The 27,375-nt window shown below is 40.0% G+C and overlaps 2 protein-coding genes across 3 annotated transcripts; one reads left to right on the forward strand and one right to left on the reverse strand.

Annotated features, from left to right (window-relative positions):
• Positions 1-19,896: 19,896 nt before the first annotated feature.
• Positions 19,897-22,709, forward strand: LOC104091200 ((+)-neomenthol dehydrogenase-like). 2 transcript variants are annotated; one of them, XM_009596479.4, is made up of 5 exons: positions 19,897-20,041; positions 20,126-20,378; positions 20,465-20,536; positions 21,449-21,628; positions 21,991-22,709. In XM_009596479.4, exons 1-5 carry the CDS (start codon positions 20,010-20,012, stop codon positions 22,369-22,371), a joined length of 918 nt encoding a protein of 305 aa, XP_009594774.1. In that variant the 5' UTR covers positions 19,897-20,009; the 3' UTR covers positions 22,372-22,709. The 2 variants fall into 2 exon arrangements, with proteins under 2 accessions (XP_009594774.1, XP_009594776.1); XM_009596481.4 differs by lacking the exon at positions 21,449-21,628.
• A 2,103-nt stretch (positions 22,710-24,812) lies between these two features.
• On the reverse strand, positions 24,813-25,154 carry LOC104091201 (histone H3.2-like). Its single transcript, XM_009596482.4, has one exon. It carries the CDS (start codon positions 25,152-25,154, stop codon positions 24,813-24,815), a length of 342 nt encoding a protein of 113 aa, XP_009594777.1.
• Positions 25,155-27,375: the final 2,221 nt, after the last annotated feature.

The following is a 27,375-nucleotide window of genomic DNA, read 5'->3' on the forward strand; positions in this document are numbered from 1 at the left end:
ACTTCGCCTTATCGATCGAGGTGCAGGATTTGGGAAGACTCCGAGTTTATGCTTCTTATGGATGTAATGTACAAGGAAACGAATTCAGTTGGTTGCTTCTTTGAGAGTGTGTGCATGTGCTAGCAGAGCGTTGAAGTTTAATGATATTCAGGATCAGGTCATAGTGGGTGACTCTCAACAACGGTTCTAGTGAGCATTAAAGTGCAGTGCCTAAGGATTTCAGGTTCGTTGTGTGGTTAAGGATCAAGTTTTCACAGAGGATTACGGACGGGACATGGAATGTTCTATGTTATCATCGGGTATGCGGTACAATATTGGAGGAAAGGAAGAAATAGCTTCAGATGCGCGGAAGGTCTTGTAGAATGGGTGCACCAGTTGGAGATGATATTGTGCTCGTAGGGAGGTATGAGATGATTAATGGGTATTGAGACAATGTGGTCTCGCGATTCGGGTCACTCGGGATGAGTGCAAATTAAGTTTGTTATGTTGTGAATGGAGCTATTATATTTCTAAGTCAGGTCAAGAGTAAATTGAAAGAAGTTGGGTCGGTTAGTAATGGTTGAATCGGCATGATTGTGGCAATGATCAGTCCCTTCGGTGTGTGAAGTTATACATGTGGTTTGTGGACGTACGTGTGGGCTTGACAGCCACTATAACTTGATTGATTTAGGAGGTATTTGATTCAAATGGCCTTGTTGTGTAAATGGATTCCGGAAGAGTCATGACGGTTTAGATCACGACTTGAGGGTTGTATTTTCTATGGTTTGGGAATTTAGTTGCGTGTTGCATTGGTTCTTCTGAAATGAGCTAAGTGGAAGGTTTCTAGCCTATGAAGTATTTATTATACTAGTAGTTCAGGGGTTATGATGAATTCTTGTATTCTCGCGTAGCGCCATGATAGATGCAGTAAGTGGCAGGGGAATTTGGGAGTTGAGGATCAAGGTTGCGGTTCAGTGTTGACAAGAATGTCATGAGCTCGGGTAAGCCGGGGAGGATTTAGATGTTCAGAGTAAGCTGACATTATTCTAATGCCACCTGGGAATGGTGTTCGGTGGAAGGAGCATTGTGTATTGATTTGCGGGTTCTTGAATTGCTTTACAGAATTTGTCCGATTGGTGGTATAGATGTGCAGACTTTGCTACCTAGTGCGGAAGGTCGTGGGAGCGTACCCCACGGGGAGATTTGTATAAGTGTGGCATGTTAGTCACTTTATTGTTAAAGATTAAAACCAAGTATGAGGGTTATGGTAATATCGCAAATGCGAGAGTTTATGCCTGAGAGGCGTTCTATTCCTTGGGCTGTGGACCGTGTGAGTTTGTTTCGGATTTGATGGTTGTTCTTAGGTGTCATGAATAGGGCCATTGTGGATCTTTGGAAGGTTATTGGCCCAATGTGGTATGATTGGAATTGGTTTGAGGTTAGTTGGTGGGTCTAATGTGAATGTGTGCTCTACGTCAGGTCGGATGTGGTCATTCATCATAGCATTGTTGTGGAGGAGTCGTCGGACATTGGATGTTATTCCCGTCATCAGCTATTCCATGTAAATCTCTATTGTGCCATGTGGGTTGTGAGACGGTTTGGTTATTCGCACATGTGTTGAGGTTCCGTGTAATTTATGGTGTCATATAAGCAGGATGGCTCTCGAGATGTATATCATATATCGCACCTTAGTTGTGTTTGGGTTTCGTAGCGTATGGCGCTGTCTGTCTCCCCAGGATTTGTATTGTGCACTTGGCGTGCTTGTGGTCGATATTCGAATCGTTATTTAGTTCAGAATGAGGTAATGGTTCTTGTCAGGAGGAGAAACTCCATGAATTATTGATTCAGCATGTGGTTATGAGTTTCTACACGTCTCTTTCGTCGTGGCAGTACTGCGAGAGTTGGAACATGATTTATATGTGTCATGAGATGTATTACGGGCATCAGATTTGTGTAATTACAGCTATTGTGGTCGGAGGATGTTATTATGGGCAACAAGCTTATTTGGTGCATGGTGTGATTTCAGCATAGGTGCATGATCATGTTTTGGGTACAATGTGTGGTGATTGGTATGGTGTTCGTATGTTAGAATCAGGTCTTGTAATGAAATTCGAAGGTTGGAACTTGGTTCTAAAGCTGGTTAGCTAAGGTTATATGGAGGATTTTCAGTCTGGCTCGAGATAATGTGTTCAACTAGATTGTTGTGGAACGGGTAGGTGCACGAAGTGTTAAACAGTTATTTTGGACAATTCCGGAGCAGTCCTTAGCACATTCGAGGACGAACGTATGTTTAAGTGGGGGAGAATGTAACGACCCGATCGGTCGTTTTGAGCTCTACCGTGTCGTTTGGCGGTTTAAGGCCTTGAGTAGCTTCACTTCGGGTATTATGACTTGTACGTTTTGAGCTCCACCGCTCGAGCTAATGTATTCAACTAGATTGTTGTGGAACAGGTAGGTGCACGAGGTGTTAAACTGTAACGACCCGGCCAATCGTTTTGAGTATTATAACCCCGTTCCCCCATTTATTTCTCAAGTTATTCTTTACAGTTATTTTATGACTTAGCGGGTTAGTTGGTTCGGGTCCGTAAGGATTTCGGAGTGAAATGAGACACTTAGTCTCATAATTAAAAACTTAAGTTGGAAAAGTTGACAGGATATTGACTTATGTGTAAACGACCTCGGATTTGAATTTTGATGATTTCAATAGCTCTGTATGGTGATTTTGGACTTAGGAGCGTATACGAAAAATTATTGGGAGGTCCGTAGTGGAATTAGGCTTGAAATGGCGAAAGTCGAATTTTTGGAAAGTTTGACCGGAGGTGGTTGACTTTTGATATCGGGGTCGAAATCTGATTCTGAATATTTTAATAGGTCCGTTATGTCATTTATGACTTGTGTGCTAAATTTGAGGTCAACCGAACTTGATTTGATAGGTTCCGGCATCGTTTGTGGAAACTTGAAATTTCAAAGTTCATTAGGCTTGAATTGATGTATGATTCGTGGTTCTAGCGTTGTTTGGCATGATTTGGAGTCTCGACTAAGTTCGTATGATCTTTTAGGACTTGTTGATATGATTTGACGGGTTCCGAGTGGCTTGGGTGTATTATTTTTGGATTATTGGTTGAGAGACTAGTAAAGTTAAGAAATTTGAGAGTTTGACCATGGTCAATATCGGGTCAAGACGTCCTCTTTTCAGTGTTTTGAGTGCGCGAGCAGGTCCGTAGCGTGTTTTATGATTGAAATTCATATATGGTTTGTGTCCGGGAGGTTTCGGGTGAGTTTCAGATGGTTAACGGTTCAAAAAATAGACTTAAACAGCTCCTGGAAATTTCTGCTGCTGGAAAAATCGAGGTCATGAAAAATCGAGGTCATGAAAATTAAGGCCAGGAAATCGAGGTCATGAAAATCGAGGCCAGACCTAGGCAGAAACGTTAAGTTACAATACGGGGGTTTCGTCCCATTTTTTCCATTTTTGACAATTTGGAGCTTGGGGATAGGCGATTTTTGAGAGATTCTCAAGGAAAAACATCGGAGTAAGTGATTTTAATTCGGATTTGGTCAATATACACGAATATATCATTGTTTTCATCATTTAATTAGTGTTTTGAGATGGAAATTTGGGGAAAATGAGAAAGAGTTCTTGGACTAGAATTTTGAGGTTTTGAATGTGATTTGTTTATCGGATTTGAGTAAAAATGGTATGGTTAGACTCGTGAGTGAATGAGCTTTCGGGTTTTGTAATTTTTGTCGGGTTCTTGGACTCGAGTGAATGAGTGAATGGCGATTTTTGAGCTAAATTTCGGATTTTGTTGGAAAATTAGTATTTTCTTATGGAATTAATTCCAAGAAATTTTATTGACTGAATCAAATTATTTATGGCTAGATTCGAGGCGTTTGGAGGCCAATTCACGAGGAAAAGACATTGCAGAATTAGGAATTACACGGCTTGCAGTAAGTAACAATTCTAAATTTGGTCATGAGGGTATGAAACCCTTGAATATGTATTATGTGATTGGTTTTGAGGTGACACACATGCTAGGTGACGGGCGTGTGGGCGTGCACCGTAGGAATTATGACTTGGTCAATTCTATGGAACTGTGTAGTTGAAAAATCTGTTGATATCCATATATTTTTCCCCGTATTAGAGAAATTGATCTATGCATCATGTTTATATCATATGTTTACACTGTTGGGACCCACATAGGTCGTGTACTTGTGAAATTATTTGCTAAATTGCTGTTTTGCACTCAGTCACAGTTCTATTTGCACATTTGTTTACCTCAGTATCTCTTATTCATTATTGATGCATCATATCATTGTTGTTGGGCTGCTTATCATGATTTATGAGAGCCCGAGAGACTGGATAGGTTGATGACTGAGTGAGGCCGAGGGCCTAATTATGAGGATATTTATGGATCGGGCTGCACGCCGCAGCATGTTTCATTAATTTATGCCATGATTGGCTTGATATAGCGCTTGGGTTGAAGGAATCCCTCCAGAGTCTGTACACACCCCAGTGAGCGCAGGTACCTACCGAGTGCGAGTGCCGAGTGCGAGTACCAAGTGCCGAGTGATGAGCGACTGTGAGGAAAGAGTGACTGTGAGGTTGGAGTGAATGGGAGGACTGAGTGACTGTTACTCTGAAAGCATGCATTGATTTCATTATCTGCTGCATTTCAGGTGTCACATATCACTATTTTTGGAATTTCGGAAAAAATATTATTTTCTGTTTCGGTCAAACTTGATATGAAATTCCAGTGAAATCTTAAATGTTGAACTTGAGAGCATGCCTACTCTTTTATATTGGGAAGTACTGTATTTGGACTTAACTGAGAAGCTCGTCACTACTTTCAGTTCTCTATTTATTATTATTACTTACTGAGTTGGTTGTACTCATACTACACCCTGCACTTCGTATGCAGATCCAGGTGATCCCGGATACAGTGGGTGTTGATTCTTTCACACAGTCAATTTTTCGGAGATTCAGAGGTAGCTGTCATGTTTCGCAGACCTTGTCTCTCCTTCCCTATCCTTTTGTTTATTGTATTTGGTCTCAGATTATTATAGACCATGTTTTCCAGACTTGTAATGTATAGATGTTCATATACTCAGTGACATCAGGTTTTGGGAGTGTTTGTATCTGTAGTTGCTAGATTTTTGGATTATGTTTAAATATTATATTTTCAAACTTAAAAGAAATTATGCTTTATCGAGGTTGTCGTCTTGCCTAGTATCGAGATACGCGCCATCACGTCAGGTTGGGATTTTGGGTCGTGACAAGTTAGTATCAGAGCCTAGGTTACATAGGTCTCATGAGTCATGAGCATGTTTAGTAGAGTCTTGCGGATCGATACGGAGACGTCTGTACTTATCTTCGAGAGGTTGTCGAACCCTTAGGAAAATTTTAATTTCTTGTACTCTGTCGTGCGAATTTGTTGATTCCGGAAACTAAATTTCTGTTATTCTATTCTCTCACAGATAGTGAGAACATGTACTACGGGATCAGACGGTCAGCCACCAATGCCACCTGCTAGGGCCGCGAGAGGCCGGGGCCGTGGTAGAGGCCGGGGCCGAGGAAGAGGTCAAGGTGTAATTCGTACCACAGTTGGACCAGCACCAGTAGTACCACCAGTTGCTCTAGCTTAGGAGCAGATTCTAGATATAGCTGAGCCGACAGGACCAGCTCAGGCACCAGCTGTGCCCATTGAGATTCGAGGCCTTCAGGAGACTTTGGCCCAAATATTGACAGTTTGCACAGGTCTTGCTCAGGTGGTTTCGGCTCAGGCCACACCTGCCACTTCTCAGGCCAGGGGAGGTACTCATACCCCTGTAGCCCATACTCTAAATCAGGTGGTATAAGGACTTCAGATACCGGAGGCACTACCAGCCCAGCCGGCTGCAGCTACTCAGGCCCCGGTAGTCCCCGTTATGGCAGATGATGGGCATAGGATACTTGAGAGATTTGGGAGGCTTCGACCTCCATCATTTAGCGGTGCTGAGTCAGAGGATGCTCAGGGTTTTCTGGATAAGTTCCGGCGGATGCTTCGGACAACGAGTATTTTGGAGACCAGTGGGGTCTCGTTCACTACTTTTCAGTTTTCTGGAGCTGCCTTTAGATGGTGGGAGACTTATGAGAGGTGCATGCCGATCAATGTTGTACCACTTACATGGCAGGAATTCTCCGTTCTCTTTTTGGAGAAGTTTGTGCCGTAGTCTCGCAGAGAGAAGCTGCGCAGATAGTTTGAGTAGTTACATCAGTATGGTATGTTTGTGACGCAGTACGAGATGAGATATTTTGAGTTGGATCGTCACACAGTTTGGTTGGTTCCCACTGATAGGGAGAGGATTAGGAGGTTCATTGATGGCCTCACATATCAGCTACAATTACTTATGACTCGGGAGAGAGTATCTGGTACTACTTTTGATGAGGTAGTTGACATTGCTCGGCAGATAGAGATGGTCAGTAACCAAGAGCGTGAAGAGAGGGAGTCTAAGAGGCCTCGTGGTCTGGGTGATTTCAGCGGTATCCCTTCCGGGGGTCAGTTTTACAGCGGTAGGGATCGTCCTTACAGACACGCTCAGACGGGTCATCCAGTTCACCGTGGTGCATCATCCAACTAGGGTTCATATAGTTCTCATCATGGTTAGTCATCCCTCAGTGCCCTGCTAGCCCAGAGTTCATCCCGTGCCCCTTCAGTTCAGGGTTCAGTCAGCACCACCACCACCATTATCGGGGAGCTGCTTTGAGTGCGGGGAATTCAGGCATATGTGGATAAAATGTCCTTGTCGCTCGGGAGGTCCAGTGCAGCAGAGAAGTCAGACTACGACTTCAGCACCGGTTACTTCACCACCAGCCCAGCCAGCTCGGGATAGGGGTCAGTCAGCTAGGGGTCGCCCAAGAGGGGGAGGCCGATCAGGTGGCTGTCAGGCCCGATTCTATGCTATTCCTTCCATGCCAGATGTTGTTGCTTCAGATGCAGTGATCACATGTATTGTTTCAGTGTGCCACAGGGAGGCTTCTATATTATTTGACCCTGATTCCACTTATTCATATGTATCATCGTATTTTGCTCATTATTTGGATATGCCCCGTGAGTCCTTAGTTTCACCTGTTCGTGTATCTACGCCGGTGGGCGATATTATTACTGTGGACCGTGTGTATCGGCCATGTGTGGTAACTATTGGGGAACTGGAGACTAGAGTTGATCTTTTATTACTCGGTATGGTTGATTTCGATGTAATTCTGGGTATGGATTGGTTGTCTCCATGTCATGCTATTCTGGAATGTCACACAAAAATCGTGACGTTGACGATGCCGGGGTTGCCAAAGGTTGAATGGAGAGGTTCTCTAGATTTTGTTCCTAGCAGGGTAATTTCTTATTTGAAGGCCCAATGTATGGTGAGGAAGGGGTGTTTGTCATATTTGGATTTTGTGAGAGATGTTGATGCCGATACTCCTACTATTGATTCAGTACCGGTAGTGAGAGACTTTTCGGATGTATTTCCTGCAGACCTGCTGGGTATGCCACCCGATAGGGATATTGATGTCGGTATTGACTTGGTGCAGGGCACTCAGCCCATTTCTATTTCTCCGTACCGTATGGCACCAGCTGAGTTAAAAGAATTGAAAGAGCAACTTCAGGAACTTCTTGATAAGGGGTTCATTAGGCCTAGCCTTGGGGTGCACCGATTCTGTTTGTGAAAAAGAAAGATGGTACTATGCGAATCTGTATCGATTACAGGCAGTTGAACAAAGTTACAATCAAGAATAAGTATCATTTGCCGCGCATTGATAATTTATTTGACCAACTTCAGGGAGCGAGGGTATTCTCCAAAATTGATTTGAGATCGGGGTATCACCAGTTGAAATTTCGGGATTCGGATATTCTAAAAACAGCATTTAGAACTCGTTATGGTCACTATGAATTTCTTGTGATGTCATTTGGGCTAACCAATGCCCCAGCAGCATTTATGCACCTGATGAATAGCGTATTCCAGCCGTATCTTGACTCATTTGTCATGATATTTATTGATGATATCCTGGTGTACTCACGTAGCTAGGAGGAGCATACACAACACTTGGGTATTGTATTACAGAGGCTGAGAAAGGAGAGATTGTATGCCAAATTCTTTAAGTGTGAATTTTGGCTTAGTTCGGTGGCATTCTTGGGACACATAGTGTCCAGTGAAGGGATTAAGTTGGATCTGAAGAAAATAGAGGCAGTTCAGAGTTGGCCCTGGCCACCTTCAGTTACTGAGATTTGGAGTTTTCTTTGCTTGGCCGATTATTATCGTCGCTTCGTGGAGGGTTTCTCGTCTATTGCATCTCCTATGACTAAATTGACCTAGAAAGGTGCTCCGTTCAGGTGGTCAGATGAATGTGAAGAGAGCTTTCAGAAGCTCAAGACAGCTTTGACTACAACTCCAGTATTGGTGTTGCCTGCAGGTTCAGGGTCTTATACTGTGTATTGTGATGCATCGCGTATTGGTCTCGGCGCAGTGCTTATGCAAGACGGTAGGGTGATTTCCTATGCGTCCAGACAGTTAAAGGTACATGAGAAGAATTATCCGGTCCACGACCTTGAGTTAGCAGCTATTGTTCATTCCTTGAAAATTTGGCGGCATTATTTGTACGGGGTCCATTGTGAGATTTACACGGATCATCGGAGTCTACATTATTTGTTTAAACAGAAGGATCTTAATTTGCAGCAGCGAAGGTGGTTGGAGTTTCTTAAGGATTATGATATCACAATTCTCTATCATCCCGGAAAGGGCAATGCGGTGGCCGATGCCTTGAGTCGTAAGGCGGAGAGTTTGGGCAGCTTAGCATACTTACCGGTAGCAGAGAGGCCTTTAGCCTTGGATGTTCAGGCCTTGGCCAACTAGTTTGTTAGATTGGATATTTCCGAGCCGAGTCGATTTTTGGCTTGTGTGGTTTCTTGGTCTTCTCTTTATGATCGTATCAGAGAGTGCCAGTATGATGATCCCCATCTGCTTGTCCTTAAGGACACGGTTCAGTATGGTGATGCCAAGGAAGTCACTATTGGGGATGACGGTGTATTACGGATGCAGCGCAGGCTATGTGTGCCTAATGTAGATGGTTTGCATGAGTTTTTTCTCGAGGAAGCTCACAGTTCGCGGTACTCCATTCATCCAGGTGCCACAAAGATGTATCAGGACTTGAGATAACACTATTGGTGGAGGAAAATGAAGAAAGATATAGTTGGGTTTGTAGCTCAGTGTTTAAATTGTCAACAGGTGAAGTATGAACATCAGAGACCAGGCGGATTACTTCAGAGACTTGAAATTCCGGAAGGGAAGGGGGAGCGTATTACCATGGACTTCATAGTTCGGCTCCCACGTACTTTGAGGAAGTTTGATGCTGTTTGGGTGATCATAGATCGGTTGACCAAGTCTATGCATTTTATTCCAGTTGGCACTACTTATTCTTCGGAACGGTTGGCTGAAATTTATATTCGCGAGATTGTTCGCCTACAGGGTGTGCCAGTGTCTATCATTTCAGATCGAGGCACGCAGTTTACATCACAGTTTTGGAGAGCAGTGCAGCGAGAATTGGGCACACAGGTTTAGTTAAGTACAATATTTCACCCTCATAGGGATGGACAGTCCGAGCACACTATTCAGATATTGGAGGATATGCTACGCGCTTGTGTCCTTGATTTTGGAGGTTCTTGGGATTAATTTCTGCCACTGGCAGAGTTTGCTTACAATAACAACTACCAATCGAGCATTCAGATGGCTCCGTATGAGGCTTTATATTGGAGACGATGTCGGTCTTTGGTGGGTGGTTTGAACCGGGTGAGGCTAGGCTATTGGGTACTGACTTATTTCAGGATGCTTTGGAGAAGGTTAAATTGATTCAGGAGCGGCTTCGCACGGTGCAGTCTAGACAGAAGAGTTATGCTGACAGGAAGGTCCGTGATGTTGCTTACATGGTTGGGGAAAAGGTTCTGCTCAAGATTTCACCCATGAAAGGTGTGTTGAGGTTCGGGAAGAAGGACAAGTTGAGTCCTTGGTATATTGGGCCTTTTGAGATACTTAAGAAAATTAGAGAGGTGGCTTATGAACTTGCTTTTCCACCTAGTCTATCAGATGTTCATCCAGTGTTCCATGTGTCCATGCTCCGAAAGTATGTCGGGGATCCGTCTCATATTTTGGATTTCAGTACAGTGCAGTTGGACAGAAATTTGACTTATGATGTGGAGCCGGTGGCTATTTTAGACAGGCAGGTTCAAAAGCTGAGGTCAAAGAACATAGCATCAATGAAGGTACAGTGGAGAGGCCATCCAGTCAGAGAAGCTACTTGGGAGATTGAGCAGGAGATGCAGAGCAAATATCCACACCTATTTGAGACTCCAAGTATGATTCTAAACCCGTTCGAGGACGAACGTTTGTTTAAGAGGGGGAGAATGTAACGACCCAACCGGTCATTTTGAGTATTATAACCCCGTTCCCCCATTTACTGCTCAAGTTATTCTTTACAGTTATTTTATGACTACACCGGGTTAGTTGGTTCGAGTCCGTAAGGATTTCGGAGTGAAATGAGACACTTAGTCTCATAATTGAAAATTTAAGTTGGAAAAGTTGACCGGATATTGACTTATGTGTAAACGACCTCGGATTTGAATTTTAATGATTTCAATAGCTCCGTATGGTGATTTTGGACTTAGGAGCGTGTCCGTAAAATTGTTGGGAGGTCGGTAGTGGAATTAGGCTTGAAATGGCGAAAGTCGAATTTTTGGGAAGTTTGACTGAGGGGTTAACTTTTTGATATCAGGGTCGAAATCCGATTCTGAAAATTTTAATAGGTCCGTTATGTCATTTATAACTTGTGTGCAAAATTTGAGTTCAACCGGACTTGATTTGATATGTTCCGGGGTCGTTTGTGGTCATGAAAAATCGAGGTCATGAAAAATCTAGGTCATGAAAAATCGAGGTAATGAAAAATCGAGGTCATGAAAAATCGAGGCCATGAAAATCGAGGTCATGAAAATCAAGGCCATGAAATCGAGGTCATTAAAATCGAGGCCATGAAATCGAGGTTATGAAAATCGAGCCCAGACCTGGGCAGAAACTTTAAGTTACAATATGGGGGTTTCGTCCCATGTTTTCCATTTTTGACAAATTGGCGCTTGGGGAGAGGCGATTTTTGAGAGATTCTAAAGGAAAAATATTGGGGTAAGTGATTTTAACTCGGATTTGGTAAATATACACGAATATATCATTATCTTCATCATTTAATTAGTGTTTTGAGATGGAAATTTGGAAAAAATGAGAAAGAGTTCTTGGACTAGAATTTTGAGGTTTTGAATGGGATTTTTTTATCGGATTTGAGTAAAATTAGTATGGTTAGACTCGTGAGTGAATGGGCTTTCGGGTTTTGTAACTTTTGTCGGGTTCAGAGATGTGGGCCCCACAGGCAATTTTTGAGATAAATTTTGAATTTTGTTGGAAAATTAGTATTTTCTTATGCAATTAATTTCAATAAATTTTATTAACTGAATCGAATTATTTGTGGCTAGATTCGTGGCATTTGGAGGCCAATTCACAAGGAAAATACATTGCAGAATAAGGAATTACACGGCTTGCAGTATGTAACAGTTCTAAATTTGGTCATCAGGGTATGAAACCCTGAAATATGTATTATGCAATTGGTTTTGAGGTGACGTACATGCTAGGTGACGGGCGTGTGGGCGTGCACCGTAGGAATTATGACTTGCTCAATTCCATGGAACTGTGTAGTTGAAAAATCTGTTGATATCCGTACATTTTTCCCCGTATTAGAGAAATTGATCTATGAATCATGTTTAAATCATATGTTTACACTGTTGGACCCACATAGGTCGTGTACTTGTGAAATTATTTGCTAAATTGCTGTTTTGCACTTAGTCACAGTTCTATTTGCACATTTATTTTTACCTCAGTCTCTCTTATTCATTATTGATGCATCATATCATTGTTGTTGGGCTGCTTATCATGATTTTTGAGAGCCCGAGAGACTGGAGAGGTTGATGATTGAGTGAGGCCGAGGGCTTAATTGTGAGGATATTTATGAGCGACTGTGAGGAAAGAGTGACTGTGAGGAAAGAGTGACTGTGAGGTTGGAGTGAATGAGAGGACTGAGTGACTGTTACTCTGAGAGGATGCATTAATTTCATTATTTGTTGCATTTCAGGTGTCACATATCACTATTTTTGGAATTTCAGAAAAATATTACTTTCTGTTTCGGTCAAACTTGATATGAAATTTCTGTGAAATCTTACATATTGAACTTGAGAGTATGCCTACTCTTTTATATTGGGAAGTACTGTATTTGGACTTAATTGAGAAGCTCGTCACTACTTTTAGTTCTCTATTTATTATTATTATTTACTGAGTTGGTTGTACTCATACTACACCCTGCACTTTGTGTGCAGATCCAGGTGATCCCGGATACAGTGGGTGTTGATTCTTTCACACAGTCGATTTTTCGGAGATTCAGAGGTAGCTGCCATGTTTCGCAGACCTTGTCTCTCCTTCCCTATCCTTTTCTTTATTGTATTTGGTCTCAGATTATTATAGACCACGTTTTCTAGACTTGTAATGTATAGATACTCATGTACTCAGTGACATCAGGTTTTGGGAGTGTTTGTATCGGTAATTGCAAGATTTTTGGATTGTGTTTAAATATTATATTTTCAAACTTAAAAGAAATTATGCTTTATCGAGGTTGTCGGCTTGCCTAGTATCGATATAGGCGCCATTACGACAGGTTGGGATTTTGGGTCGTGACATAAACATTGATTTTGGACAACTCTATAGCAGTCCTTAGCACGTTCGTTTAAGTGGGGGAGAATGTAACGACCCGACTGGTTGTTTTGAGATCTACCGCGTTGTTTGGAGGTTTGAGGCCTTGAGTAGCTTCACTTAGGGTATTATGACTTGTACGTGTGGTCGGAACTGAATTTTGGGAAGTTCGGAGTTGATTTGGAAATAAAATTCTAATTTCGGAAGCTTTAAGTTGGAAGAATTGGCTAAGGTTTGACTTTTTGAGTAAATGACCTCAAAATTGGGATTTGAAGGTTCCAATATGTTCGTATAATGATTTCGGACTTGGGCGTATGTTCGGTTGAGTATCGGATCACCCGGAAGCATTTCAGCGTTTATTATGGAAAGTTAACATTTTAAAAGTTTAAGAATTTCTTAAGTTTGGTTTGGAGTGGACTTTGATGTTATCAATGCCCGTTTGGGATTCCGAGCCTTGAGATAGGTTCGTATCATGATTTATGACATGTGCACAAAGTTTGGCGCCATTCCAAAATATTTTGAAATGAAGCGGATGCGTTCGTCGAAGTTTAGAAGTTTGAAAAGTTTAAAGAAGGATCTCGATCGTCGATTCGTAGTTTTGATGTTGTTTGGCATGTTTGAGGCCTTGACTAGGCCCGTGTAGTGTTTTTGGATGTGTTGGTATGTTTGGACGGGCTCCCGGGGTCCCCCAGGTGTGGATCGGATCGAAAACGGATCGAGCTTAGAATTTGAGAACCTGCTGCTGCTGCTAAAATCTGGTATAATCGCACCTGCGGAAGGAGTGGCTGCAGGTGCGGTCATGTAGGTGTGAGGATGCAATCGCAGGTGCGATATTCGTAGGGAAAATCTGGGAGCACAGGTGCGAGGATATGTCTGCACCTACGAAGCCGTAGATGCGGAGAAGAAGCGCATAAGCGGAGGTTGGCCAAGAAGGCCTGGGCCGCAGAAGCGACAAAGGATGCCCAGGTGCGCAAGCACAGAAGCGCTTGAGGCCTGTAGAAGTGGAATACGAGCTGGGCAGCTGGGGTCGTAGAAGCGGACGACCTCTGTACGTGCGGGAGCACAGGAGCGGGAGATGGACCGTAGAAGCGATCGCGCAGCAGCGTGAGTTGTGTCCGCAGATGCAGTTTTGCCTGGCCTTAGAGGAAATCGCACCTGCGATGGAATTGTCCGCAAGTGAGACTGTTTGCCGCAGGTGCGAAGGTCGGGCTGGGCAATGTGGTTTTTAAAACGAGGGTTTGGTTTATTTCCACTTCATTTCGTCCATGGGAGCCAATTTTGGAGCAGTTTTGGAGTGGCATCTTCATCATCTATTATGGGGTAAGTGATTATTTTCACATTGTGAGTTAAATACATGGTTCATAAGTGGATTTAAGCATGGGAATTAGTAAAAATTTGGAATTTTGGTAGAAAACCTAGAAATTGATATTTTTGGATTTTGAGCACGAAATTGGACATGGAATTAGGACTAAATTATATATTTGAGTTCATGGTATTATGGGTAAGGTTTATCTTCAAAAAAATTCAGAATCTGGGCACGTGGGCCCGAGGGTTGACTTTATCAACTTTTCGAGCGGATTTGGGGATTATTATTAATTGATTAATTATGGGTAATAGAGTATGTATTTATGGATCTGCATATTTGTTTGACTAGTTTTGAAGAGAAGGTGCATCGTGTTTAGGTGTTTGAGTGGCGTGAGAGCCGGTTATGGAACTTCGGAGCGAGGCAAGTCTCATGTCTAACCTTGTGAGGGCGAAACTACCCCTAGGTGATATTTATTGTTATGTGTAACTAGTTGTGGGTGCTACGTACGCACGAGGTGATGAGAGTCTGTACGTAGCTAAAGCATGTTTATGTCCGGGTAGACTTAGGGCTTTATCATGTAATAATTGAATTATTTGAACTCATTCTGCTGGCTTAATTAATTAAAGTTATAACTGAAGTTGATTTAAAAATAAATATATGTATAATAGGCTGAGCCTTAACACTTTGAGTTGTGGGCGAGTTATTTGAGAAGCGTTTAGATTATATATTCGTTATGTGCTCATGTACTGTATTGTAAACACGTGTCTCGTAATTCGGTAATTTTTTTCCTTTCTTGTGGAGCGGGCCGAACGCCTCAGCAGTATATAGATGCATCTATGGTTCGTGTCGCACGACCCTCGGCAGTGTACATATTATTCTGGATCGGGCCGAACGACCTCGGCGAAAATCGTGCGTTATAACGCTATTAGTCCGAATATTCACGAGATAAACCTTCCACTAATTCCCGGCGTTTTATATGGTATTCCTTATTTATTTGATAATGACACTTGACATTTTCTGAGTTGTTAAGGTAAGATACAAGATTTAGAAATTCATGCTTTAAAATAAGTAATTGGAAGATTATGTAACTTACAGATTTACCCCATCATTGTTGTATGCTTCATATCTGCTCATGTTTTATTATATTATTTTATTGGACCTTTAGTAAGTGTCGATGTCGACCCCTCGTCACTACTTCTCTGGGCTTAGGATAGATACTTACTGGGTACGCGTTGATTTACGTACTCATGCTGCACTTCTGCACTAAATGTGCAGGATCTGACATGTTCATTTGATGATCACCTTGGCGCGTAGGCGCACTTGTTGAGGAGACTTTATATGAGCTTCACTCCAGGCTACATATCACAGTCCACCGAGTCTCCATTGTACTATTTATTTTATTCTGTCTTATTACCTTCGGGACAAATGTTGTATTATTATTGTACTCCTTAGAAAATGCTCATGCACTTGTGACACCAGATTTTGGGGGTTCCTACTGGGTGTTCGTTATTGTAGTTCACGTAGTTATTATCATTTTACCCTCATAAATTTCATTTTATACTATTTTGGTTAATGGAGATTATGATTTCGAAAGTAACAAAATGAGTAAATAAATTGATAAGTCAACGTTGGCTTGCCTGACGGTGGCATTAGGCGCCATCATGACCTATAGTGAATTTTGGGTCGTGACATTAGTATTCTCCCACTACGACGAAGTACTACTAATATCACCTTTATTACCTTACAGTATTGAAATATTAGCGACTTCTTACTATAGTGTTCACTGTTCAAATATCACTCTTATTCGATAAAGGCATATTCTGCCTATTAATGTTTTCCCACTACTTAAATGTAATGGAACGTCAATTCTAACGTTTGGGTTTTGATGTTCTTGAACATCTAGTTATTTCTTTGCCTAGTTCCTGTAAAACTAGTTTACTTCTAGGAACATGGTTTATTAAGCAATCCTTATTTAGAAAACTGCATTTGTTTCAACAATTGCCTTATTTTCTTTTGGACAATAAAATAAACCTACATTCATTTTCTTGGATATTCAATAAACATGCACCTATCCATTCTTAGTTCCAACTTACATATCCGCTTTCCCTTTCAGCACATATGCTGGACAATCCTATATATAAACATGCTGCAGACTGGGCTTACATTCAGTCCACAGTTCTATAGATGTCACGGGTACTAACTTAGAAGGAACTAAATTCAGAATGTAATTTGTAGTTTTGTAAAGACCCGATCGGTCGTTTCGAGAGTTATAGCCCTGTTTCCCCTATTTCGGCTTCCTATTTTGATTTTCAGCTATGTTATGATATACCGGGTTAGTTGGTTCGGGTCCGTGGTTTCAGAGTAGATTGAGACACTTAGTCTCTTATTTAGAGGCTTAAGTTAGAAAAGTCAACCGGATGTTGACTTATGTGTAAACGATCTCGAATTTTAATTCTGATGGTTCCATTAGCTTCGTTAGGTGATTTTGGACTTAGGAGCGCGCCCAGAATGTGATTTGGAGGTCCGTAGTGGAATTAGGCTTGCATTGGCGAAAGTTAGAAATTTGGCGATTTCAGTCGGCAGTGGAAAATTTGATATCGGGGTCGGAATGGATTTACGCAAGTTGGAATAGGTTCGTGGTATCATTTGTGACGTGTGTGTAAAATTTGAGGTCATTCAGACGTGGTTTGGTTGGTTTCGGCATCAGTTGTCGAATTTGAAAGTTTAGAAGTTCTTAGGCTTGAATCCGAGGGTAATTTGGTGTTTTGATGTTATTTTGAGTGTTTCGAAGGTTTGACTAAGTTCTTATGTTGATATGAATTGTTGGTATGTTTGGTTGAGGTCCCGAGGGGCTCGGGGTGAGCCCGGGTGGTCAACGGATTGTTTGAAGTTGGAAAAATGCAGCTGAAGTTGCTGCTACTGGTATTTCCGCACCTGCGGAGGGGGAGCCGCATGTGCGAGGTCACAGGCGCGCGTGGGAGTTCGCAGGTGTGGACAGTGTTGAGGTAGGCTGGGTCCGCAAGTGCGTAGGAGAGGTCACATCTACGAGTCCGCAGATGCGGATAGGTGCTCGCAGAAGCAAAAGTGAGGAGGTCAGGCAGTGGCCGCAGGTGCGAGGTCTTTTTCGTACCTGCATGGTCGCAGATGCGGATATGGAGCGCAGGTGCAAATTTGGAGGTTTTAATGATTTTCTGCATGTGCGAAAGACCTGGGCAGAAACTACAAATAGAACACTTTGCGAATTTTGGTTCATTTCCATCATTTTCAAGTCGGCTTTTGGGGCTTTTGGAGCTTTTGGAGTGATTTTGAAGGGAGATTCAAGGGTTTTCAGTGAGGTAAGTTGCTTGGGCTCTAATACTCCTATCTATGGTGTTTTCCAATTGTATTATCATGTAATTATTGGAATTTAGGGGTGAAAATAGGGGGTTAGGGCTTGGGATTTTAGAGAGTAATTTAAGGATTTGAAGGACCAAATGATGTCGGATTTTGATGAATTTTGTATGGTTAGACTCGTGAGTGAAAGATATTTCAGGTTTTGTAATTTTTGTCGGATTTAGAGACGTGGGCCCGGGGCCTGGGTTTGAGTGAATTTCGGGATTTGGCCCATAATTTGGTATTTTTCTTGTGGGATTCATTCTTTAGCTCATATTGATCGTATTTTATTGCTTGTGGCTAGATTCAGATCATTTGGAGGCCGGTTCGAGAGGAAATAGCATTTCAGAATAGGAGTTCTACATTGTAGAGGTAAGTAACAGTTATAAATCTGATCCTGAGGGTATGAAACCCCAGACTTTGTATCATGTGATTATTTTGGAGGTGACGCACATGCTTGGTGACAGGCGTGTGGGCGTGCACCGAGGGGATCATGACCTGGTCCGTCCCGTGGAAACTATAAATTAGAATAACTTGTTGTTAGCTATGTGCTCTCTATGTGTTGTGGAAATTTGACTATAAGTCATGTTAGAAACCATGTTTAGGCTATATGTTGGTACTGTTAGGACCCACAGAGGTCGTGTACATGTTGAACTATCTGCTTAACTGCTATTTTGTACTCGGTCACAGTTTACTTGATTATGTTATCCCAGTCTCTATTGCTCATTATTGATGCATCATATCATTGTTGTTGGGTTGATTTCATGATTTTTGAGAGCCCGAGAGACTTGAGAGATTTATGACTGAGTGAGACCGAGGGCCTGATTGTGAGATATTATTATAGCACGTGAGTTGTCCATGCAACACATGAGTTGTCCGTGCGGATCCAGATATTATACTATAGCACGTGAGTTGTCTGTGCGGATCCAGATATTTATACTATGGCACATGAGTTATCCGTGCAGATTATAGCGCTTAGGCTGTAGGAGCCCCTCATGAGTCTAAACACCCCCAGTGAGCACGGGTACCCATTGAGTGTGAGTGTGAGTGCTGAGGGCTGAGAGCCGAGCGGTTGAGTTGTTGTGACGGGTGGAGTGATTGTTGCCCTAGGAGGCTGTACTTACGTTTCATTTGTTGTTGCACTTAGTTGCTATTTAACATTGCTGTAAAAAATTTTGAAAGATTTTATATCCGGATTATATGAACTTGAATTGTATAAATTGATTTGACTTAAACTGTTGGATTTGAAAGCATGTCTATTCTTGCTGGAATTACTGAAAGTGAACTATAACTGTGTAGCTCGTCACTATCTTCAGTTCCTTATTTATTATTGTTACTTGCTGAGTTGGTTGTACTCATACTACACCGTGCACTCCGTGTGCAGATCCAGGTATTCTCGGACATAGCGGATATTGATTCTTTCGCGCAGTTGATTTCTCCGGAGATTTTGAGGTAGCTGCTGTGTTTCGCAGACCTTATCTCTCCTTCCCTATATCCTTGTTTACCGTATTTTAGTCTTAGACTATTATAGAACGTATTTTTCCAGACTTGTATTCATATTAGATGCTCATGTACTCAGTGACACCAGGTTTTGGGAAGTATTCGTATCAGTATTTGTGGGATTTTGTATTGTATTTAAATATTATATTTTCAAACTTAAAGAAAAATTGTGGTTTATTGTAATTATCAGCTTGCCTAGTATCGAGATAGGCGCCATCACGACAGGTTGGGATTTTGGGTCGTGACAAGTTTCTAGGAAATATTCCAAAAACGAATAAGGCAAATCTAAATAACACTTCATTAATTTATCCATGACCAAAAGAGACTTATTTCTTCTTTCTACCGCACCACTTTATCATGGAGTTTACAGTGTAGACAATTGAGATGTAATCCCTTATTCTGATAAGTAACAAAAGAACTCTTTAGAGAGGTGAGAAAACCTTTTGGAAAAGGGTTTTAACCCTTAAAACTTGTGCTATAAATACATAATGTTTTCCACCTAGAGGAAGAAGAATAAGGTGGCCGAAAATTTCAGCTAATATTTTCCAAGAAATTTCGCCCACACGAAATTGCTACTTCCGGATATTATTTGGGTAACACAATAGAAGACCGTGGAACGTCTGGAGATCGTGATCGTGCGGATGGTGGAGATTTCATTGAGTTGCTGTGGGATTAGAGGCTCACGTGATAGAAGAGCTTTGTTCACATTTCAAGAGGTAACCCGTAAAATCCCGTTTATACTAGTTGTCTAGATTGCATGTGATTTTGATACTAGAATTTCTTTCGCTCCTTATAATAATCCATCAATAATATCACACCACAAGGCTTTTTCTATATTCTTTTGTTTTTCTTTACTATCAAATCAAATTTCTAACAGTACTTAAGTATGGTGTGAAGTTATAAATGCATACACGTGGATAGCCGCTTTGCCATATTTTGTCATGCACTGTAGTTGAAAAACCATGTAAGGTAACTAGAGCACAAGCAATGAGCTAAAGGAAAACAAACTGTAGCTTTCTTTAAACCACAACTAACGCTATTCTAAATGACAGAAGAAATCAGAGGCCGAGCCACAAAGTACTGAATTTCTTCTTTTAGCATTTGCAAATACAATTATTTTATTCGTTTTTACTCTGTATCTATAATTAATATTTGGTGCAGGTATGCAGTAGTTACAGGGGCAAACAAAGGGATTGGATTCGAAATATGCAGGCAGCTTGCTTCCCAGGGAGTAGTTGTGGTTTTGACTGCTAGAAATGAGAAGAGAGGGGTTGAAGCTCTAGAGAAGCTCAAAGGGTTAATTGGTTTGGCTAAAGAGAATGTGGTGTTTCAGCAGCTTGATGTTATGGATCCTTCCACTATTGCTTCTTTGGCTGAATTCATTAAGACCCAATTTGGCAGGCTTGATATCTTGGTAGAATCATAGCTATGTTCTTGATTTTAATTTCTTGTTTATGATCAAAATAATTTGGTAAGTGATAGAGCTGTGGGTATTTTCAGGTGAACAATGCAAGAATTGGTGGAGTCACTGCAGATGCTGATGCCCTTATAGCCAAACAAGAGTCCAGTGGAGTGAGCTCCTTTTTATTACAATCATTCTATCACGTCTCAATACCAGAATAGGTGTCACTCCTATATATATGACAAGTATTTAGGGGTGGCAAACGGGCGGGGCGAGGCGAAAATGGGTAATGTAAAAACGAAAAAATTATCCAATCAGATCCATATTTAATACGGATAAAAACGGGTTAACCGGCGGATAATATGGATATTCATATTATCCTTGGCTTCTTGAATATGATCACTTTTGGGAGAATTTTTAGTCTCCTAAACTTGAGTTACTCCCAATTTGAGGCTTTACAAATGTAAAGTTAAACACATTAGTTATTCATTTTTAATTTGATAATTTGGTTCTTATCCATATTTGACCCGTTTTTAAAAAGTTCATTATTTAACCTATTTTTTAATGTATAATATGGGTGAATAACTGTTTTTTTTAATCATTTTGTTAGTGCTACAAGTATTTAAGTTATATACATTGGCAGATTTGTTACCATTTTTATGGGGTTGTCCGTTGATGCTTTATTACCTTTTTGTTTAATGAGTTGATTGTGTAAGTTACCAATTGATGCTTATTTAGCTGTAATTACCTGATAGCATAACTTATCCCTTAATTACAATTAGACACCTAACATAATGTATGTTAGGAATTTACAACCAGAGGAATTATCATAGTTAGGGCGACCCTTAAATTAACTACTACACCTCTCTTTGTACTAACTATTTGATTAAAGAGCAGAACATGGCTGTGAAATCTATTACTACTAGAATCAATTTACTATCAAGCAATAATCATGATTTGTAGCCATGTCTCTCTTTCTGGAAAATTCACCTTTTGACATGTACATTGTAATCAATCGAAACCAATATTTGCTTTAAACTTCATCTTTAGCACTCTTAATATTACAACTCTCTCTCCTATAGACAGGAGGATCTCAAGTCAATTGGAATAACATTTTGACTGAGTCATATGCGCTGGCAGAAGAGTGCCTGCAAACAAACTATTATGGTGTGAAGAGAATGACCGAAGCATTTATTCCACTGCTCCAATTATCTAATTCGCCTAGGATTGTCAACGTTTCTTCTTCCATGGGAAGGCTAAAGGTATTACTCTCCTCCTCCTCCTGGAAATGGAACTTCTAATTTACTGGAATTTTATTTTGTTTAGCTCCTTTACTCTAAATTCTCTGAATATCTTGCAACTTTACTACTCAAATCACTTTTTTCACTTTTAGCCCACGCAATAAACTATTTACATTTGGTAGACGAAAAAGTGTATAATTTTTTGTATATAACCTACAAAATGTATATATATACAAAACATTAGACTAGGATATTTTTGAACACTTTGCTAGTCTGAATCCTATTAATAATACCCACCCAATGGTTGACAAGTTAGTTGTGCTTTCCTAGCTGCTAATTAATTCAAGGGACTTTCCATTACCTAACTGAAATTCCATTTGCAGAACTTGAAGCAGGAATGGGCTAAAGGAGTATTAAGTGAGAGTGATAACCTCACAGAGGAGAAAATACAAGAGGTTATTGAACAATATTTAAGGGACAATAAAGAAGATACCCTCCAAGCCAAGGGCTGTCCTTCTCTCATGTCAGCCTACATACTCTCTAAAGCAGCGATGAATGCTTACTCGAGGGTCATGGCAAAGAAGCATCCGTATATACAGATCAATTGCGTCTGCCCTGGTTTTGTGAAAACAGATATGACTTACAACAGTGGGATATTGTCTATTGAACAAGGAGCCGAGAGTCCTGTAATGCTAGCTCTGCAGCCTGATGGCGCCGCTTCTGGCTTATTCTTTGTTAGGAAAAGAGTTTCATCTTCATTGTAACCGTGATAAATATGACACAATAACATGTAGTAATACATGTCCTTCAGCATATATTATGCTGGAGATTTTTAGGGGTCGTTTGGTACATCAGATAAGAATAATAATTAACTTTATCTCATGTTTGGTTTGGGGTATGAGCTAATCTCGAGATAACTTTCATAATATAGTGGTGGGATTTGTTATCCCATATAAAAGATGGGATAACTAATCTCATGGGATATCCCACCATTGTACCAAACGACCCCTAACAAGTGAGGAAGATTCGAGCTAATTCTGTCAGCTATGTTCGCGCCGTTGTGAATTTTTTGAATAAATTTACAAAGTAATCCTTTTATAAATTTAGTCAATGTAGAGATAAATTTTCACTCTATATATGCATACAAAAATTCATATAGTTTTGAAGTTATAAATGCTTTCACATGGAACTGTTATATAGTTTGTAACATTAAAAAGAAAATAAAAACGAACTTTAAGAGTGACCTTAGAAGTACGATTATAATGTAATTATCTTTATCTTATTTAAAATGATATCTATAGTGTCCCGTGGTGGTGAAAGTAGAATCTAAAAACTAACATTTAAATACTTGTCCATCAGTTTCCAAAGTACTTGAATAGGAAGACTCCTTAGTTAATCTACAAAGGGACATATCTGTTGTGGTAGGCTAGAACTTGTTCTGAGAAATTACAATTTCAATCTAAATTAATTGTTTATATTCTTACATATAGAAAAGAATTTCCACTTCAAATCATATGTTTGAATTTTGATGTATCTCATAAAAGCATTGTAATCTACCTCAAATCGGAGTGGTCACTTTATTAAGAAAAATGTGATAATATCACACTTACTTTAAGCCTTTCTCGATTTTCCTATATTCCTTTTTTTCTTCCGTCCCTTGTCAAATTTGTAACAGGACTCACTTTTGTCCCATAGGTATACTCTGAAGTCATAAATGTATACACGTGGATAGCCGCTTTGATGCACTACTGCTGAAAAGCCATGTAAGCTCACTAAGAGCACAAGCATATGAGCTAAAAGAAAATAAGGTCAAATTATACGCTGCCCCTATACTTGTCAGACTTTTTTTCTTAGACACTTTATTTAAGATTTAGAAAAGGGTTAAATATATTCTTCTGCTGACCGGGGTGCAAAATGTGTAATCGGTATCGGGTGGGTACCAAAGGAAGTATAGCCGATAATAGAGATTCAAAGGCTTGGAAAGAGTCTTTCTAAAATATTTTTAAAAAATTATTCATTTTTATGGCAAGCGTTGTCGTTCCGAATTATGACATGTTTAGAAGTTCTAAAGCTTGAACAAATACCTTAACTTTAGAGGAAAAAAATACTTTTAGCCAAAAAGAAACTTGGCCAAATAGGCTTATAGAATGAGAAAATCCTTCCATTTTGATATATATATATATATATATCAAAATGGAAGGATTTTCTCATTCTATAAGCCTTACTTGGAATCAAAAAGAAACTTGGCCAAATAAGCTTATACGAATGAGAAAATTCTTCCATTTTGATATATATATATATATATATATATATATATAGGTGTAGATGTAAATATAGATGTACGCACACAATGTAACATATGACCAGGGCCGGCTCTAATGTTGTTCCAAGTAAGGCTTTTGCCTTAGGCCCCCAAATAAAAAAGAACACGAAAAGGAAAAAATCGAACAAGGCCCAGAATCAAGCGCCAAGCTAGGCGTTGCCTGGCCCTAGGCAAGGTCCATCGTGCGACAGAGTAGGCCTCACGAGCCAGTTGCCTGAATTGTTATGATAGCTACGTGCTATTGGATGGGCACAGGTGTGGGAATGAACCCACGTGCGGGCACCAGAAATTATTTATTCATGATCGGGTTATGCCCGGGCTCTTTTGAAGGCAAACTCACCGGAGTCTCTGCGCGCCCTAGGCCCTAGGTATGCTGCAGCGCACGTCTATGACGAATTTTATTTGGAGGAAGTATACACATACCCGATTTTGGGTTCACCATTGACTTAAAGAGTTGTGATATATAGTAGTCTCTTACACATTATTTAAATATGTAAATATCCAAATTTATATAGTTTGAACCTTGTATACTAACAACTTTTACCTGAGTTTGTTAGAAAATTCCTAAATATAACTGTTCAAAAATAAAATTAAACAGTACAATAAAAATATCATATTCCTCCGGAGCCTACCAGCTCACATAATCTGTTGACCCCTTGGACGTTACCGTTTTTCACGTGGCAATTCTTTTAGCAAAGAGAAACCCCACGCGTTAAGTAATTGATTTACTTGAATTATTCAAAACCAGACAAATTTATTTATTGAAATTATTTAAATATATGATTCGTTATTCTATTTGGTCATTTCAAACCCGAAACAAATTTACTCTTATTTTTAAGAGAGGGTCACGTGTCACCTCCTTATTAAAAGACACATGCCCAATTAAAATATTCGGTCCTTTAAAAGGTTTTTACCCGAAATCCTTTGATTAATTTCATCCTTTTCAACACCAAAGTCATCAGAAGCTTCCTCAAGCTCAGCCACAGCCGAACTCTGAAAGCGGAGATTAGTCTTGAGCTCTCTCTCGAACCAAACGTTGGAAAGCTCAGTCAATTTCTGGTACTTGCAAATTTCACGGAGCGCCACTGTCCCTGGCCTGAATCTGTGAGGCTTCTTCACTCCTTCGGTTGCCGGAGCTGACTCTCTGACTGCTTTTCTGGCTAATTGCTTTCTCTGAGATTTCCCTTTGGTGGATTTTCGGGCAATTTGTTTTGTACGAGCCATTTGGGAATTAGGAGTTAAGGGATTTGGTTGAGAGAGTAATTGGATTTGTGAAGGATTTTGAGTTTGGAATGTAATGCCGCCTTAATATCCACCTCCACCTTCGGAGAGATATTTAAGCATAATCATTGACTAATCACCAAGAATTTTCAATGCTTGGGTTTAGAATCTTGAATTTCCAGTTAGAATTAGCAATGACATACATCATACTGGGCAAGTTTTTTCCCACCGCCACCACCACCACCATGGCTGCATTCTAAGAACTTGGGAAGTCCAAAAACTTCAGCTTTAGTAATTTCTTTAAGACCCATCGTAGTAAGAACTCTAATGGTGAGAATGAAGAATGAACAAAGTTCTACGCCTTTTTGTTCTCAAATGGGTTTGCCATTTTGCCTCAATTTTGTCCTAACTGAGTTCTCCGTTCAACATTATAAATTTTTGCTATTTTGCGAAAAAGGGGATGACTTAAATGACTAATGGGTTGTAGAGGCTTCATTTGTTATAACTATTGTATATCAACTTTTTTGTCCACAATCTTCGCCGGTTAAGGTAATAGTAAAAAGCAAAGTGAAGGAGATGAAAGAACCCATTGTTTGAACAAGAAAGGATGAAGGGCGAGTCGAGTTGGTGAGTTTGAACCGGGTAGATTACTTGGGCATACGTGGCCCTCCATAAAAATACGGGCAAATTATTTCATAGTATAACAATAGGGTTTGAAATGACCAAATAGTATAACGAAAAATATGTTTAAATAATTTTCGATAGTAGGGGATATATTTGATATTTTTTCGTTTAAAATTTGTTCCAATTGAACACTTACACTATTCAAAATTTGTATCCATTAAACACTTTTTGCTCATATGGCATAGTATGTGTGATACACAACTACCTTAAGAGTGTGAGATTTACTCCCTTCGTTCATTTTTACTCGTTCACTTTGAACTTTTCACGCCTCTTAAGAAATATTTTATCCGTTTTAATTTATGTGAACCTATTTTTTTTTAGTCCGTAAAAGAGTGACCCCTTTCCTTATTTGAAAATAATTTACTTTTATGCAATGATTTATAGCCACACAAAATATATGTGTCATATTTTACACCATAAGTTCAAAAGTCTTCTCTCTTTTCTTAAACTCCGTGCTCAGTCAAATAGGTTCACATAAATTGAAACGAATAGATTAATAATTGTAGTATGTATTTTACTTTATAACCCCTAATAATGATAGCATTTCAAAATATCTTGGGAAATACTTTTGGAAATGAGTAACTATTGATAAGAATAAAATAAAATAAAAAGTTATCTTTATCTTGATTTGCTAAAATGGACAAGCAAAAATGAAAAAAAAAAATTAGTATAATGGATAATTAAAAGTGAAAGAAGGGACTACTATTTTTAGCTTTTTGCTCTTTTTTTTAATCTATTTGTTATTTATTCTTCTTTGCCATAACTTCTCCGCCAACCACCATTGGCGCCAGTGCCGTCGGCGCCGCCACCATAATCCACCTTTCTCTTCTTTCTTCAGTCACCTCACCTCCTCCACCAATACTGTCGCTTTATTTTCAGATTTGCCATTACCGCCACCGCCATGCCGCTTCTTCCTCCTTTTTCGAACCAGCTCCACCACCTTCTGCCATTATTGCCTGCTAACGCTACCACCACTCCAATCACCGCTTTCTTCATCTTTTTCAGATCTGAAAACCATCACTACTATCTCCTCCTTTTTCGTTAATTCTGACAACCACTACCATCTTGCTCGCCGGAAAATATGGAGACCCATTACTGCTACCACTCTCTTTTCTATCCTCCTTACCCTTTTCTTCCAAAAAATATTAAATAAAACTAAAAACATCAGACCTAAAATTACAAATGAATTAAATCTATAATATATATATTATAAGTGTGAAGACCCTAAGTCAAAGTTAAAAGATTAAAATATAGCTGAATGACCAAATTATCTTTTACCTAATGATTTATTTGAACTAACTTAATGTGGAGCAATTAATTAATTAGGTTAATCAACTTTAAGTCAAAAATTAATTTACAAATTTACTTTACCTTTACAATCAAATACTATTCCAATAGCATTGATGTACAAAGAGGTAAATGCACAATATTCTAATAAAGATAAAAATACAAAAAATTAAATTAAATAAATACAAATGTGGGACCGATAAGATGGTCAGCTTTTAGTAAGGCCTTTGGGTTTCTTACGGAATGGCGTATG

Source organism: Nicotiana tomentosiformis, chromosome 1, assembly GCF_000390325.3.
Source record: "Nicotiana tomentosiformis chromosome 1, ASM39032v3, whole genome shotgun sequence".
NCBI lineage: Eukaryota > Viridiplantae > Streptophyta > Magnoliopsida > Solanales > Solanaceae > Nicotiana > Nicotiana tomentosiformis.